Source organism: Chanodichthys erythropterus, chromosome 12 (assembly GCF_024489055.1).
Source record: "Chanodichthys erythropterus isolate Z2021 chromosome 12, ASM2448905v1, whole genome shotgun sequence".
Taxonomy (NCBI): Eukaryota; Metazoa; Chordata; class Actinopteri; order Cypriniformes; family Xenocyprididae; genus Chanodichthys; species Chanodichthys erythropterus.
In genome coordinates this window covers 41,717,278-41,734,527 of record NC_090232.1, presented here as the reverse complement: position 1 = coordinate 41,734,527, position 17,250 = coordinate 41,717,278, and the positions used below count along the sequence as shown (strand labels likewise).

The following is a 17,250-nucleotide window of genomic DNA, read 5'->3' as shown; positions in this document are numbered from 1 at the left end:
CACGTCTCACAATGTTACCTGCCATTAGGTTTGAAAATAGCAACAATTATACATATAAATAAGAAACACAGCCATGGCATTTTATAAGGTTTAAGGGCTGACACAATGCTGTTATTAGTGTATGTTCTCCTCTGTGTGCAGTAAATCCAGGAAGAACATTACCGACCCAAACGAGTGGAGTGAATTGTAAAGGTAACACAGGCCTAATGATTTTCATTACCACTGGACATTCCCCTGTGTTAGTGAGGGAATGACTTTGGTTTTAACAACAAATATGTCACTGAAGAGTCAATACGAAATCAACTTAAGTTTATGAGAGAAACCAGATGAATCCTTTCTCCTCCCAAGATCACACAGCACAACACATTCACCAATTAAACCATCATTTCCACAGTCCGCATCCTCTGAAAAGCATTTCATCATTGAATACTCAAATACACTATCATGGCTAGAAATTATTATTTAATGACAAACAACAACTGAGCAGTTCAAACAGCAATGAAATAAATGAATAAACTGCTTTCCTGAGTGGACACCAGTTGTGAATTCATGAACTCATTGTCTCATTAAAAAATATAAAAGAACAATAAATGAAAGAGTTAATATGTTTAGGCGGCTTCTGTTGTTTACTGGATTTTCTTGGCTACATTCTATCAACTGTGGACTGAATCTCCTCCTCAACTTTACTTAACATCATTGTGTTTCTCTGACAGGTGCTGCTTCAGTCAATCAGCTACTAATATATATATATATATATATATATATATATATATATATATATATATATATATATATATATATATATATATATATATATACACACACAATGATGTTATAATTATAATTAATTGTATATAATTTTAATTATAATTAAAAAATCATTTTAATATTTACTTATACAATAATATTATATAATTATATATAATGCATTTTTACTAGTGGCTTCACACTTTGGAACACGTTGTATATGCTAATGTAACTTCACTCAGATATCCATATACATGAGAGGAATGTGAGGTTGAGCTTATAATTTTCTGAAGTTTGAGAAAATAAAATTATTATTTTTTTTTTTTAGCTTTTTCAGTTTTAGAATTTTTATGTAACATCTTTGATCTTAGAAAAAGATGGCAAGCTCCTATAATGAAACCCACATTCAAAATAAATATACATATATATATATATATATATAAATTAATAAATATAGATATGAATATAGCTGCCTGCAAGCAGCAATTATAGGGGCCAAGCACAAAAATTAACAATCAAAGAGAGCCATTTTTCATATCTCCTGACCAGTAGGCGGTGCTGTGCCGAAACACTGCATGCAGCCTCTGGTCATGCTTGTGATGACATGTACCAAGTTTGGTCTCAATAGAGTACCTCAGGGATGATGTCCCAGATAGCAAGCAATGATCGAAATAATGTTAAATCAATGTTAATGTGTCAAACGTTAAAAGTTGCTAAAAGGGACTACTTCCTTTGGCGGGGACTTTAGACGTCATCATGACAAACAGGACATTTGGACAGCGTTTCTCATGAAAAAGTGGATAAGTATTCATACACAGCGCAGATCATAATCGGCGAACATGTTTTTAAATAAAGTTGTTTTTTTAATACAGTTTGAGGAAGCTTGCTGGTGGTGATGTTGATCCGCGACCTTGGTGTGCTGTAGTCCGTTTATAGCCTACTGTTAGCTTTTTATGACTTTATTTAGGCTACAAAATCTATAAATGTTGTGTTAACTTGTAAAGATTATTTTGATAGACAAAACGTGTAAGTGTCATAACCCTTTGTTAAACACAGAGCTTATTTTTTGCAATTTTCCAAAAGTCTATGGGAAAAATGCATAGGCTTTCGATCGAGGGAACCCGTGCGCCGCTAACTTCCCGGTTGGCCTACAAAAACACGTCATCCCTGAGGTACTCTAAACCTTAAAGTGTTGCAGAGATAAAACCTCGCATCCAATTTGACGTGCTCTTCGTCAAATTAGTTTGTGCGTTATTCGAGAACAAGAAAATGCTTTTGATAACTTTTGGCAAGCAAGGTCTGAAGATGATATGATTCAATTTGCATGAACATTGGACAAACCGTCTTGGAGTAGTTTGAAAAAGTAGGTTTTTTGGAAAATTCATAATGGCGTAAAAATTTTCATTTCACGGAAAATAAGGTCATAGTGTGCATTCAAATCGGTTCAAAAGTTATTAGCATAAATGTGAAACTTTGGACAGTTGGTGGAACTAGAGGGATCGAGTTAGAGACCTCAAATTTGCTGTGGTGAATGTTTGGACGGTACTCTACCTGTGTGCCAAATTTCACAACTTTTTACCATATGGTTCTATGGGCTGCCATAGACTCAAGAGCCAAAGAAGAAGAAGAATAGGAAAATTATAGATACAATAGGTGCCAAAGCATCTTCAGTGCGTGGCCCATAATTTCTATAAATTTACAGTAAATATCTGTTAATGTCATCTTTTTATAAAATATAACATTTAGAATTCTTGCAATGGATCTATTTGTTTTACGTTTTTCCATATAATTCCAACCATTATGATTCTTTGTAACTCTGCATTCATCATTCTCACCCATTTGATTAATCCTGTTTTGACTTTATCCACGTATGGCAGTGGTGTAATACAGTGTTTTCAGCTTACAGCACCTTTAGGTGACTATTTAGCCAAAAATAAAAATGCAACAGCATTCTATGGATCTTACATACCGTTGAGCTGGGTGTGTTGGTCCCATATCCAGAGGAGGGAAGAGAGGCCAGAGACCAGCGTCTGCCATCAGCCCTGCGGACAGAGACAAAGTCAACCTTCATACACCTTACAAAACATCTACCAGATTTTACATAGTAACCATAGTTTATCTGAGTGTACATGAAAATCAAACAAGTTAAACATTAAACATGTTAATTTCAAGCAAACTGGATGTTTAAAAGCTGAAGTTTAGATAAATGATTCATTGTCCCTCCCACATCACAATGAAAACGAATACAATGAAATGACAATGTAGATGAATCATGACTATTTAAAGGTGCCCTAGAATCAAAATTTGAATTGACCTCGGCATAGTTGAATAACAAGAGTTCAGTACATGGAAAAGACATACATTGAGTTTCAAACCCCATTGCTTTCTCCTTCTTATGTAAATCTCATTTGTTTAAAAGACTTCTGGAAAACAACTCGGATCTCAACATAACACCGACTGTTTCGTAACAGTCGGGATCATTAATATGTACGACCCCAATATTTGCATATATGCCAGCCCATGTTCAAGGCATTAGACAAGGAAAGGCAGTATTAACATCTGGATCTGTGCACAGACAAGGTAAGCAAGCAAGAACAACAGCGAAAAATGGCAGATGGAGCAATAATAACTGACATGATCCATGATATCATGATATTTTTAGTGATATTTGTAAATTGTCTTTCTAAATGTTTCGTTAGCATGTTGCTAATGTACTGTTAAATGTGGTTAAAGTTACCATCGTTTCTTACTGTGTTCACAGAGACAAGAGCCATCGCTATTTTCATTTTTAAACACTTGAAGTCTGTATAATTCATAAACACAACTTCATTCTTTATAAATCTCTCCAACAGTGTAGCATTAGCTGTTAGCCACAGAGCATAGCCTCAAACTCATTCAGAATCAAACGTAAACATCAAAATAAATACTAAACTCACATAATCCGAAGCATGCATACAGCATGCATGACGAACATCTTGTAAAGATCCATTTGAGGGTTATATTAGCTGTGTGAACTTTGTAAATGCACTGTAATATAGTCGAGAGCTTGTGTGGCAGGGAGCAGGCGAATTAAAGGGGCGGCGCGCTGCCAAAATCAGTGTATAGTTAATGATGCCCCAAAATAGGCAGTTAAAAAAATTTATTAAAAAAAATCTATGGGGTATTTTGAGCTGAAACTTCACAGACACATTCAGGAGACACCTTACACTTATATTACATCTTGTGAAAAAGCATTCTTGGGCACCTTTAAAAGCTTTGCAAGCATCAAGTACGTTACCATTCAAAACGGCTATTTCATCAAACAGCTATTTGAAGTTATAATGTTTCACAATATTACTGTTTATTGACTTCCTTGAAAACATTAAAAACTCTCACCGACCCCAAACTTTTAAATGGTAGAGTATAATTTGAACTCAACCAATGGCGTGAGTTTGAGGCTTGGCTTCCCGCTCAGCTGAATAATGGCAGCGTTTGAAACTTGTTTGTGTTTGATATTTCTTGTGTAAAACATTAAATGTGACCCAGTTATCACAGTGCTTTGTGGGCAGAGTTTATAAGTCCATTTCATGTGGTGGCATTCTTGTGCCGTTGCTAGGCAACCATCACATTTCTACACTGTTTAGTGCATATTTCGGCGGGCAACGTTCCCAGTGGGGTCATTAAAACTGTCATCCTACAACATTAGAAGAGAGCATGTTCAAAAGCAGAACCAGTGTGAGCAGAACCAAAAGTTTCACGTAATGAAAGCATGAAAAGAGTATCTCAGCAGGGACGAGGTTGGCCCAAGAGTTTCAGGGCCTGTCGTACATTTTTCATCATGTACATGTGTTTTTATGGCTTGCAAACTTTTGTTGTGATGTACTGCTGCACTGGGCTGGCTTGTGTCTTCTTTGTCAAGCACTATATTTCATGTTCCAGTATTTGCTGTGAGCAGAAGCTCTGTGCTTTGGACAGAATTGATGATACATGCTGTGCAACCATCTCGCTGCACGAGATTTATATTGGCAAAATCCAATATTAGCCCTCGCGTCAGACAGGAAAGAACGCGCGGATCAATCGTCTGTCTCTCGTCCCTCAATCTCTCCTTCGCACTCGTCTTTCAGACAAACGGCTGTGTGACGGGCTGTCGTTCGCTGGGGAATGATGCTGAGATATGTGTGTTAGCCGTCCGCTGCTCACTAAAAGACACATTTAATTTTCCCAAACCTCTGAATCAGAGCTAAAGAAGACCTGATTTTTACAATGAAGAATCTCACTGACCTGAACAGCTTTAATAAAGAAATCGGACTTAGAAAAATATTATGCACATATTGAAAAAATATGATTTCACTTTAATTAGTCCTAATAAAAAAAACAAAAAAAAAAAACACATCAATAATTCATGCTTTATCTTAAAGACCCCCTGTGGTGAAAATCAAGTTTTTAATGTTGTTTGTATGTCTATGTAGTGTTTTTAATATGTGCAAATTCATAAATCAACACCATTGCTCAGTATTTGATGTTTTAAAATGCAGGAAACCAAAAACCTGCGGTTTGAAATCGCTGGTGTTTGTGACGTCACAGACTACCTTGTAACCAATCACAACAACATGCTGGCAGGCTTTAGCATATCATTAACTATGACTGCTCTGAAGCAGGAAAGTCTCGAGAGAAGCCAGGTTATCCTGGTAAATTTTTTGTTGATATGAAAAATTGTGTAGATTTATCAATATAGCGAGTCTATTACAATGTTATGATGAACTATACGCCTTTATCCACTGACAAGTTGTTCAAAGCATTTGTAAGGATACTGATTGTTAGAAGGCAGCTGTCTGACTGTCCGAGATGAAGAACAGGAACATGGTTTGTGTAACATTAGCAACACATTATTAGCTGTTTGATAATGTAGTCAAGCAAAAGGCTAATCATATTAATTCATATTAATGAAGGACAGGACCGTCGCAAGGGCTGTGCCAAGTGTGCGTGCACATAGGGGCTCGCGCCAAAGTAAAGTGACAGCTGAACTGAAGTAGGCCAATAAAGTTCATGTTTTTGTCCTTCGAAATACTTTAATACTATAAAACATAGCTGTGACGAGCAGGGCGGGCGAGAGCCGTGAGGGAACGGCGCGAGGCCGGTGGTGCGAGTGTTAATTAGCTTCACCTGGGAGGCGCACCGGCCTTGAGTCCCTCACGGAGGAGCTCCGGGAGCATAAAAGGAGGAGCGACTACCATGAAGGACGAGAGAGGACCAGGCCTGGACTTTATTTTATGTTTTATTATGTTTGTGTGGCCGGCAGACGTCCGCGAGGGTCTGCCGGCATTTCTTTCGTTTTGTATTTGTTTATTTTGGTATTAAAAGTTTTGTTGAACGTTCGCCGGTTCCCGCCTCCTTCTTCCCATATATACGAACTGCGTTACAATAGCTAAAACAATATTGCTCTGAGCGTGTGACTGTGATTCATGTGCATATTCAGTCAGTGCAGAATCGCACGTCAAGTTCTGAGAGAACTATTCAGTCCATTATAAATTCTGATTTTGGCCGCCTCTGGAATGGATCAAACCATAGATATTAGCCTACTTGATAAGTTCAAGTAAATACGCTGGAAATCCGCGCTCAATCAAGGATGTGCATTTATTTCATGTAGCCACAACACAAACAACAAATTGCTCGTCAATACAGCAACACTAGACTCTCCGAGCTGGCTTGAGTGAGTGGAGGCGGGGCTAATTTGCATTTTCATTGATCCGTGTATATTAAATGAGGCAAGGTTGTAGAGTTACATTCAAGCTATATTAAGGCATGAAGAATTTTTTTTCACTTGATTTTTTTTTTTAAATATGTAATTTTGGTGATCAAAGATGCTTTTTAAGGGATAAAATAATTGACTTTAATGTTTCAATGGCAATTTGTTGTGCTAGTAGGAGTAGCAGTAGAGCATTGCTTAACGTCATGTCAGCACCAAAGGCTATTTTTATTTGACAAGAATAAATAAATAAATAAATAAATAAATAAATAAATAAATAAATAAAAAAGGTAAAATAAATAAACTTTTTAATGCCATGTAAGCATGTATTTTCATGACAAGAATAAACAAATTAATGAATAAATAAATACAATTTTTAATGCCATGTCAGCACCATTTTCATGACAAACAAACAAATAAATAAAAGTTAAAATAAATAAACTTCTGGCATGTCAACAATGAAGGCTGTTTTCATGACAAGAATAAATAAATACATTTTTAAATAAATAAATAAATAAATAATAAAAGTAAACAATAAATACATCTTCATTCAGAAAATATATTTTTCAAATGTAGTTGTGCTATTATTTCTAAAACGTGATGTAAATGCAAAAACCCACAGCAATTATAACCTGGGCTTGTAAAATTTCTAACGTTTACCCCATCATTTCTTAAAAAATAAATAAATAAATAAATAAATATATATTATATATACAGTGGGTACGGAAAGTATTCAGACCCCCTTACCCCCTTTTCACTCTTTGTTATATTGCAGCCATTTGCTAAAATCATTTAAGTTCATTTTTTTCCTCATTAATGTACACACAGCACCCCATATTGACAGAAAAACACAGAATTGTTGACATTTTTGCATATTTATTAAAAAAGAAAAACTGAAATATCACATGGTCCTAAGTATTCAGACCCTTTGCTGTGACACTCATATATTTAACTCAGGTGCTGTCCATTTCTTCTGATCATCCTTGAGATGGTTCTTCACCTTCATTTGAGTCCAGCTGTGTTTGATTATACTGATTGGACTTGATTAGGAAAGCCACACACCTGTCTATATAAGACCTTACAGCTCACAGTGCATGTCAGAGCAAATGATAATCATGAGGTCAAAGGAACTGCCTGAAGAGCTCAGAGACAAAATTGTGGCAAGGCACAGATCTTGCCAAGGTTACAAAAAATGTTTTGCTGCACTTAAGGTTCCTAAGAGCACAGTGGCCTCCATAATCCTTAAATGGAAGACGTTTGGGACGACCAGAACCCTTCCTAGAGCTGGCCGTCCGGCCAAACTGAGCTATCGGGGGAGAAGAGCCTTGGTGAGAGAGGTAAAGAAGAACCCAAAGATCACTGTGGCTGAGCTCCAGAGATGCAGTCGGGAGATGGGAGCAAGTTGTAGAAAGTCAACCATCACTGTAGCCCTCTACCAGTCAGGGCTTTATGGCAGAGTGGCCCGACGGAAGCCTCTCCTCAGTGCAAGACACATGAAAGCCTGCATGGAGTTTGCTAAAAAACACCTGAAGAACTCCAAGATGGTGTCTTGTCCCTCATGTGTCTTGCACTGAGGAGAGGCGTCCGTCAGGCTACTCTGCCATAAAGCCCCGACTGGTGGAGGGCTGCAGTGATGGTTGACTTTCTACAACTTGCTCCCATCTCCTGACTGCATCTCTGGAGCTCAGCCACAGTGATCTTTGGGTTGTTCTTTACCTCTCTCACCAAGGCTCTTCTCCCCCGATAGCTCAGTTTGGCCGGACGGCCAGCTCTAGGAAGGGTTCTGGTCGTCCCAAACGTCTTCCATTTAAGGATTATGGAGGCCACTGTGCTCTTAGGAAACTTAGGAACATGCACTGTGAGCTGTAAGGTCTTATATAGACAGGTGTGTGGCTTTCCTAAAAGTCCGAATAAGTATAATCAAACACAGCTGGACTCAAATGAAGGTGTAGAACCATCTCAAGGATGATCAGAAGAAATGGACAGCACCTGAGTTAAATATATGAGTGTCACAGCAAAGGGTCTGAATACTTAGGACCATGTGATATTTCAGTTTTTCTTTTTTAATAAATCTGCAAAAACGTCAACAACTCTGTGTTTTTCTGTCAATATGGGGTGCTGTGTGTACATTAATGAGGAAAAAAATGAACAAATGATTTTAGCAAATGGCTGCAATATAACAAAGAGTGAAAAATTTAAGGGGGTCTGCATACTTTGCGTACCCATTGTATATGTATATATATATATATATATATATATAATGAGTACACAAATGTGAGTACACCCCTCACATTTTTGTAAATATTTTAAATCTTTTCAAGTGACAACACTGAAGAAATTGCTACAATGTAAAGTAGTGAGTGTACAGCTTGTATAACAGTGTACATTTGCTGTCCCCTCAAAATAACTCAACACACAGCCATTAATGTCTAAACTGCTGGCCACAAAAGAGAGTACACCCCTAAGTGTCATTTCTTCTTTCTTATTACAAGTTTTTTTATTGCTTGTTCAAAATGTAAAGGAATAACTAGCAACATCTAAGTCTGTATTGATTTTGAAATTGGATGTTAAACATGTTGAGTCCTGAGAGAGTTGTTGAAGAGAACCGCTCTACTTCAGGTAAAACAAAAATAATAATAAATGCAGCGAAATGTGCAATTTCAGTCAGGCCTTGTTCACAATGCACTCAAACCCAATGTGTGCTTCAAATCTGATGTCCACAAGTGATGAAATCAACTTTTGTTAAGACGTCAGTGTTGTCAGTGTAAGTTGCTGGCATCAGCATGACAGAAAGAGACTCTTCCACAAGAGAGTGGCAGCCAGTGAGAAAAGAGAGCTGGGAAAACTGGGATGTCCATCGTGACATCTTGCCATCATGGTACTGAACTGATAAGAGACATTACTTTATTCTGAAATCATTCACTTGTTCAAGATGGGAGATTTTAAATTGCACACTTCAGAGGGTGCATGCATGTCCCAGCCAGAGAACTGCCACTGAGATGAAGGAGAATGAGAGCGGATAGCTTTCTCTAGGTATTACAGTCCTCTACGGATCAGACAACAAAAAACTAATCTGATTTGAGACGACATGTAAAAAACATCAGATTTTTGCAGGCTGTATGAACAAGGTCTGACAGCTCAAACTAAGAACAGCTTTTGTTTATTTATTTATTTATTTACCTTCTGGAGGATGCAAAAGAGAAATGGGCCGGTGCGCTGGGGGAGAACGTCCTAGGACTGTCCAGCGGACTGCTTCCTGTGAGATGGACAGAGACAACGAGGATGAGAATGACACATGAAGAGACTGAAGTACCTCGAGATCATGTGATCAGTGATGAGTGCTCACCTATGTGTCCCGGAAGAGGAGAGTGAGGCCGAGGAAGAGTGGGCGACGTACTGGTCAAGATCAGACTCTTCCGGTTACTGGTGCGACAACTGAAAAACAAACAAACAACACATGATCATGACACTCGCCAAGGGAAATCGCACACGTTCAGGATGAGGTATTAAAGAAAATAGCCAATGATTTGCTTGTATTTAATATGCAACTACTGAAAATAAAAGTTAATTTCTTTTTAGTGCAAGTTTCACAACGTAACGATGGAAATTACTTAACATGATCATGTTACTGATATATTGCTGTATGTTATGTGTTATGTATATATATATATATATATATATATATATATATATATATATATATTTCATTATTATTTTAATGAAATAAGTGTAAGTTTCGTCTGCTCACCTAAGCTACATTTATATAATTAAAAATACAGTAAAAAACAGTAATATTGTGAAATATTATTACAATTTAAAATAACTGTGTACTATTTAAATATATTTGACAAAGTATACACTACCGTTCAAAAGTTTGGGGTCAGTAAGAATTTTTATTTTTATTTTTTTGAAAAGAAATTAAAGAAATGAATACTTTTATTCAGCAAGGATGCATCAAATCAATCAAAAGTGGCAGTAAAGACATTTATAATGTTACAAAAGATTAGATTTCAGATGAACACTGTTCTTTTGAACTTTCTATTCATCAAATAATCCTGAAAAAAAAAAAAATTGTACACAAATATTTTGTACAATTGTACACATTAAATGTTTCTTGAGCAGCAGATCAGCATATTAGAATGATTTCTGAAGGATCATGTGACACTGAAGACTGGAGTAATGATGCTGAAAATTCAGCTTTGATCACAGGAATAAATTACTTTGTGAAATATATTCAAATAGAAAACAGTTATTTTAAATTGTAATAATATTTAACAATATTACTGTTTTTAATGTATTTTTAATTAAATAAATGTAGCCTTGGTGAGCAGACGTATATATATATATATATATATAGCAGATATATATATATATACACACACACATCTAACCTCAGAGAACTGCTCAGACTCAGGAGTAAAGTTACAGCGGTGAAGCCGGACACAAGGGACAAACAAGAAAATGAAAAGGCATGCTGCCACGGCAACAATGCCGACAGCCTCCACAGGACAACACAGCATTGCGATTGGCTGGTTAAGACTTCATCATGTCCAATAAAACTCCCTGAGTCACAGCTGGAGATGACGGACTCATTTAAAGGCATGATGCAATAATCAGAAAGTTGATTTGCATAGTATGAAGAACTTGCTCGTCACACCTGATCTACGTGTGTGTGTGTGTGTGTGTGTGTGTGTGTGTGTGTGTGTGTGTGTGTGTGTGTGTGTGTGTGTGTGTGTGTGTGTGTGTGTGTGTGTGTGTGTGTGTGTGTGTGTGTGTGTGTGTGTTTGTGTGAGTGTCTGCGAGTATTGATTGAAATCTCGAGTGATCCTCCTATTTTTTCCCACTGCTCTCTTCCCTTATGATCATCTTTTCTGTCTCTTGTTCTCTTGCTTTGCTTTCATCTGTTTCTTGTAGTTCCTCAGGCTGCATGTCATCCTAGATCTGCATGTGTGTGTGTATGTGTGTGTGTGTGTGTGTGTGTGAAAATGTAGCAGAAAACACTAAAAAATACAGAAACACACATTGTGAATCTCATGAAACCTGTCAAGAACTGATCCAGATCATTTATAACTCCAGAATCAAAAGGAAATAAATAAGAAATAATATTTTTCTATTTTTCAGACTTTTTTTTTATTCTGACAGTATTTCCTTTATTTACTATTATGAGGCTATATACTGTATATAGCACTTTTAAAGGGTTAGTTCACCCAAAAATGAAAATAATGTAATTTATTACTCACCCTCATGCCGTTTCACACCCGTAAGACTTTCATTCATCTTCAGAACACAAATTAAGGTTCACATTGGTTCAACCTTAATGTTATGAAGCAATGAGAATACTTTTTCTGCGCCAAAAAAAACTAAATAATGACTTTTTTTAACAATATCTAGTGAAGGGCGAATTCAAAACACTGCTTTATGAAGCTTCAAAGCTTTATGAATCTTTTGTTTCGAATCAGTGGTTCAGGGCACATATCAAACTGCCAAAGTCATGTGATTCCAGTAAACGACGCTTCGTTACGTCATAAGTGTTTCGAAATTTCAATGGTTCACCACTGGGGGGCGTGACTTTGGCAGTTTGATACGCGCTCTGAACCACTGATTCGAAATAAAAGATTCGTAAAGCTTCGAATGAAGCAGTCTTTTGAAATCACCCATCACTAGATATTGTTGAATAAAGTCATTATTTTGTTTTTTGGTGCACAAAAAGTATTCTTGTCACTTCAAAACATAAAGGTTGAACCACTGTAGTCACATGAACTGTTTTAAATATGTCTTTAGTAACTTTCTGGGCATTGAAAGTGTTAATTATCCTGCTGTCAGTGGAGGCCTCACAGAGCCATCAGATTTCATCAAAAATATCTTAATTTGTGTTCCGAAGATTACGGAAGGTCTTACAGGTGTGGAACGACATGAGGGTGAGTAATGAATGACAGAATTTTCATTTTTGGGTGAACTAACCCGTTAATTACTATTTACGAAATGATCTATAAATTATAAAATTGGCAGGTAAACTCTTAGACATGTTTTGTCCCATGTATCAGTAATTAGTGACATTACTTTTACTGCATTGAAATAAAAACCTATTATAATGAGAATCCCTACTGAGAAATGAGAATTAATAAAAAAGTAATTTGAATATTTTTTTATGTAAAATATCCCTTTTTTTCTTGTGATTTAGTGGTGAAATATGACCTGGACATGTTCTCGACAGGTTTGGTGAGATTCTCCCACTCGTGTCTTGAGTTTGACCGGGTCTGATCAGTATTCATGAGCTCTTCTTACTGCTCCATATAACTTTGCAACTAGTTGTGCAGTGTGGTCCGTTTATGCTTTAAACTCGGAAACACACTCACATACTGTGTTTGAAGCTTATATAACATCTTACATTTACATTTCTCTCAGTAAAGAAGTCTCTATAGAAGTGCTCTAGATTTTGGTGTTTTCCCTTCACAATACAGTATAATCCGGCGGCTGCTTGTCCTGATTCTGAAGTATGCAATAATTGTGCACAATGTACAGCAACTTTAGAAAAGAAAAAGGAAACGGTCTAAATCTAAATCTACATCTAAGTCTAATTCTCACAAAATTAATTCCCACAAATGAATTGTTCAGTATCCACTTCAAAGAGGCGGAGGACGAAGCATAAAGGCATAGAACTTTCTAAAAATATACAAATGAAAATGGAAACAGTTGTCAGACTGAATGCGATTCTCTCCTCAGCTTCGCTCTCATCATGAAGAGTCTAATGTTCGGTGACAAGAAACCACACTGTAGCAGAACAGACTGCATTGTGAAATATTTAACAGAAGCGCATTAGCATCAGACTGCAGGAAGTAGTAAGTAATGTTCTTCCTCCAAACCCCCTGTGAGAAATAGAGAGAGAGAGAGAGGAGGAGCCCAGCGGAGATAAAACGTCTAATTGTCCTCCACCTTCCTGGTTGGCATCTCTCTGAGTCTCGATTTCACTGTCACACACACAGTATCACAGATCACAAAAACATGACAGTGTGTGAAGATTCATGAAATTATTTTTATGATCTTCTGCCTGCAGCCACAAGCTTTATTTTTAAGCCTCTCACCTCTCTCTGTCTCTCTCTCTCAAATGAAGAGATTACTTTCACAAAGTAATGTTACAAAGAGGCAATGAGATGGAAGAATTGTTTCTGAAATTTCACACTCTCTCATTTATACACCTTTGGGGGAAAACAATAACCTTATAATTTAATGACTTGCATTCAATTTAAGAAAAAAACAATGAAGAGAATTAAAGTTATTAGTAAGTTATAAGGATTTAAAAAAAAAAAAAAAATTAATGAATAGTTAAATTATGACTGCTTTCAGTTTTTTTAAATATATTTCTTCTGAATTTGAATTATTTGATGTTACAAGGTGCTTTTTATACAAATATTCCTACTTTATATAGAGTCAAATTTTGACTGATTTTACAGTTATTCATTATTTTTAAATTAAATTGTTTTTTTTTTTTAATTATTTCAATTATTATACCACATTTTTCCAAATGTGTATAATTAACCCTTTCATGTATGAATTATGAAAACCTCATTCAGGATTTTTTTTCTTATGCGTTTTTATTGCTCTTAGGGCATGGAAAACAAGATTTGAACTTTTTTCTTAGATGTCCACTTGAGTGGACAGTATGTGTTTTTGGTTTTAACTGAAGAGATACTGTATTAAACATAATATATTAAGAACACATCAATACTGTTTGTATTTAACAAACCAATGAATAAAATTATATAAAATCAAGTAAAAAATATATGGGTCAATGACGTGACTTCGTTTTTTTGTCCAAAGGCCTTAATAATAATAATAAAAAACAAAGATATGACATCCAAAGTATGTAAGGTAGTACATCTAGATCCCTTTTATTGAATCCAAAAGGTTTTAATTATAAAGATTTTGAATTGTCAAAAGGTCATTTGGTTTAACCGTTCAAAGGCCAATATAGCCATTTCATTTGTGATTAAAATATCTTAAAATGAAATAAATGTATATATTTTATTCTGACATGCATTTTATAATACTATCAACATAGTGCAAAATGGTATTAAAATTATTTGTAAAAGTCGTTGCTTTGTTATGCGAATGAATGTCCAGAAAAATGAATTTCATTGATGTCATTCAGAGTAACCAATATAAAGGGACCATTTTGGATCAAGTCATGTGGTCAATATCATGTGACAGGATGTGACATCATTCAGACACCTGCGAAAGACCACATGGTCATGAAGCAAAGTAACTAACTCTCATTTAACTATCTGAAAATTTTTCACTTGTTCATACGCATGTCCAGAAACATCATGTCATTCGGTACAACTGCTATAAAACATGGAAAATGTTGTGATATTTTAAAAACTTGTACTGAACATAAAATGTTTGATTGTCCTTTTGCTATCTAGATATCAGCCTGTTAGCATTGTTTGAAAATATCATTTGGTATAACCAAAAGTGACATTCGGTAAAACCGAAATTTTGGTTAAGCCGAATTACTTTTTTGGTGGCAAATTTTGTCCATCTTGTAAAAAATATGACAAAAACAATTTTAATTGATTATAAAAACCTCATAATCTCATTGTTAACACTTAAAGGGATAGTTCACCCAAAAATGAAAATTTGATGTTTATCTGCTTACACCCAGCGCATCCAAGTTGTAGGTGACTTTGTTTCTTCAGCAGAACACAAATGATGATTTTTAACTCCAACCGTTGCCATCTGTCAGTCAAATAATGGGAGTGAATGGTAACACAATTTATAATGCACAGACAAATCCAAATTAAACCCTGCGGCTCGTGACAACACATTGATGTCCTAAGACACGAAACGATTGGTTTGTGTGAGAAACCGAACAGTATTTATATAATTTTTTACCTCTAAAACACCACAATGTCCAACTGCGTTCAGCACTCGGTTAGTGAGGTCTGATCGCGCTCTGACAGCAGCAATGATGTCTAGCACTCATTGAAGTATATGCGTGAGACATCACTGCTGCTGTCAGAGCGCGATCAGACCTCACTAACCGAGTGCTGAACGCAGTTGGACATTGTGGTGTTTTAGAGGTATAAATACTGTTCGGTTTCTCACACAAACCGATCGTTTTGTGTCTTAGGACATCAATGTGTCGTCACGAGCCGCAGGGTTTAATTTGGATTTGTCTGTGCATGTTTTTTTTCTTATAAATTGTGTTACCATTCACTCGCATTGTTTGACTGACAGACGGCAACGGTTGGAGTTAAAAATCATCATCAACTGAGTTTATTCCCGTTCGACCAGCAGACTAGGAACTTCATACAACTTTGCATGTCTTTGATATCAGAACATGAGGATGTGATTCCATCAAAAATCTCTTCAACCAGTGAAGGTACAACTCTGTGGAAACCCAAATCAGATTAAGTAGAAAGTAGACGCTCCCTCCAGTCTACCAGAGTACGTCGATTTACGCTTATTAGCTGATAATTGTGATTATGTTCAAAATGGACAAATTTCTCCTGTAGCTATCCTCTGAGGAAACAAGAACAACAGTCACAGTGGTAGTGTGAATTGTAGCTGAAATACAGCTAGTGATGAATAATGTCCAATTTGGTGGACAGATGATTAATCAGAATTTCCTTAATCAAAATTTTTCTCCTGCAAGAGTTTCCAAGGAAAGAAGGAATTAATTGATATTCAGGAGCAACTTGGCATTTCTGGCTTGGAGGGGAAAAAAACAACATACAACAGCTTGCCACTTGGTGGCAATGTATAGGATGATGCACTAGTGTCCACTCTAGAGGTTTACATGTAACTATGCCATCAAAATCCATGCATATGCAAGAAAATGGCTTTTTGAATAGCTGTCCACTGTAGTGACCTCTATGTGTGAAAGGGTTAAAAAATGTGTAAAATTCCCAAATTCTCTCTCTTTGCCTGTCTTTCTCACTTTTTGCCCATATCTCTATTCCTTGTCTCTCTCTGTGCCTGTCTGTGTCTCTTGCCCGTCTCTCTCTCACTGTGATCCTTGATGAGTTTGTTAATTATGTCTGGTTGAGAAATGACTTTTCTAATTAATTTTGCTCTTTAAAATAGAAATGAACCTCCTGGACCATACAGTTCAATCTCTTTAGTTAAATACTGTGTCATGTGCAGTGAATATCACTTTAAATCATTTTCTGCATTAATAACAATGGAAATATTCCAGAAAAGTCTATTTATGCGCTGACCAGTATGAGTGAGATCATCTAAAAAAAAGTCAACGACTAGTAAAATAGTAGTATTTATTTATATATATTTTAAAGTTTTTGTTTTAGTTTGACAAGATGATTTGTTATATGTCATTTTTATTATGTGTCGGTAACACTTTACAATAAGGTTCCATTTGTTAACATTAGTTTAATTTAAGTTTATTTTTATCTAATATTTCTATTTAATATCAGTTTTATTTCAATTAAAAATTATTTGTAATAGTTTTAGTTAATAATAGCACTGATATGAGCTCAAAACAATCTTTGGCAGAAGAATAATCGAAAGTAAACAAGAAGAGAAGGATGGAGGTCTGGTTGGATATGGTGCGGTATCGCTTTCATATAGCTGGAGACAGGAAGTGTCTTATAGACAGGATGTGTTCATATCTCTGAAAAACAAAGCATGACTGACAGGCGGATCTTATATCCAGTTTCTGAGGTAATAGAATAGTCGAGAGAGGCAATGTGTGTCTGAGTGCATATGCTTGATCTATGCTGGATTTTAGCTGAATCCAAAGAGGGCAATAAATCAAAAAC

The 17,250-nt window shown here is 36.0% G+C and overlaps 1 protein-coding gene across 1 annotated transcript in view; it reads right to left on the bottom strand.

Moving 5' to 3' along the window:
- The window catches only part of mast1a (microtubule associated serine/threonine kinase 1a), an 83,311-nt gene that overhangs the window by 26,690 nt on the left and 39,371 nt on the right, over positions 1-17,250 (bottom strand). The window contains exons 3-5 of the mRNA XM_067405175.1: positions 9,819-9,907; positions 9,653-9,728; positions 2,717-2,789 (exon numbers count right to left, since the gene is read on the bottom strand). Of these exons, the coding sequence (XP_067261276.1) occupies positions 2,717-2,789; positions 9,653-9,728; positions 9,819-9,907 (238 nt within the window). The remainder of the gene's footprint in view (positions 1-2,716; positions 2,790-9,652; positions 9,729-9,818; positions 9,908-17,250) is intronic.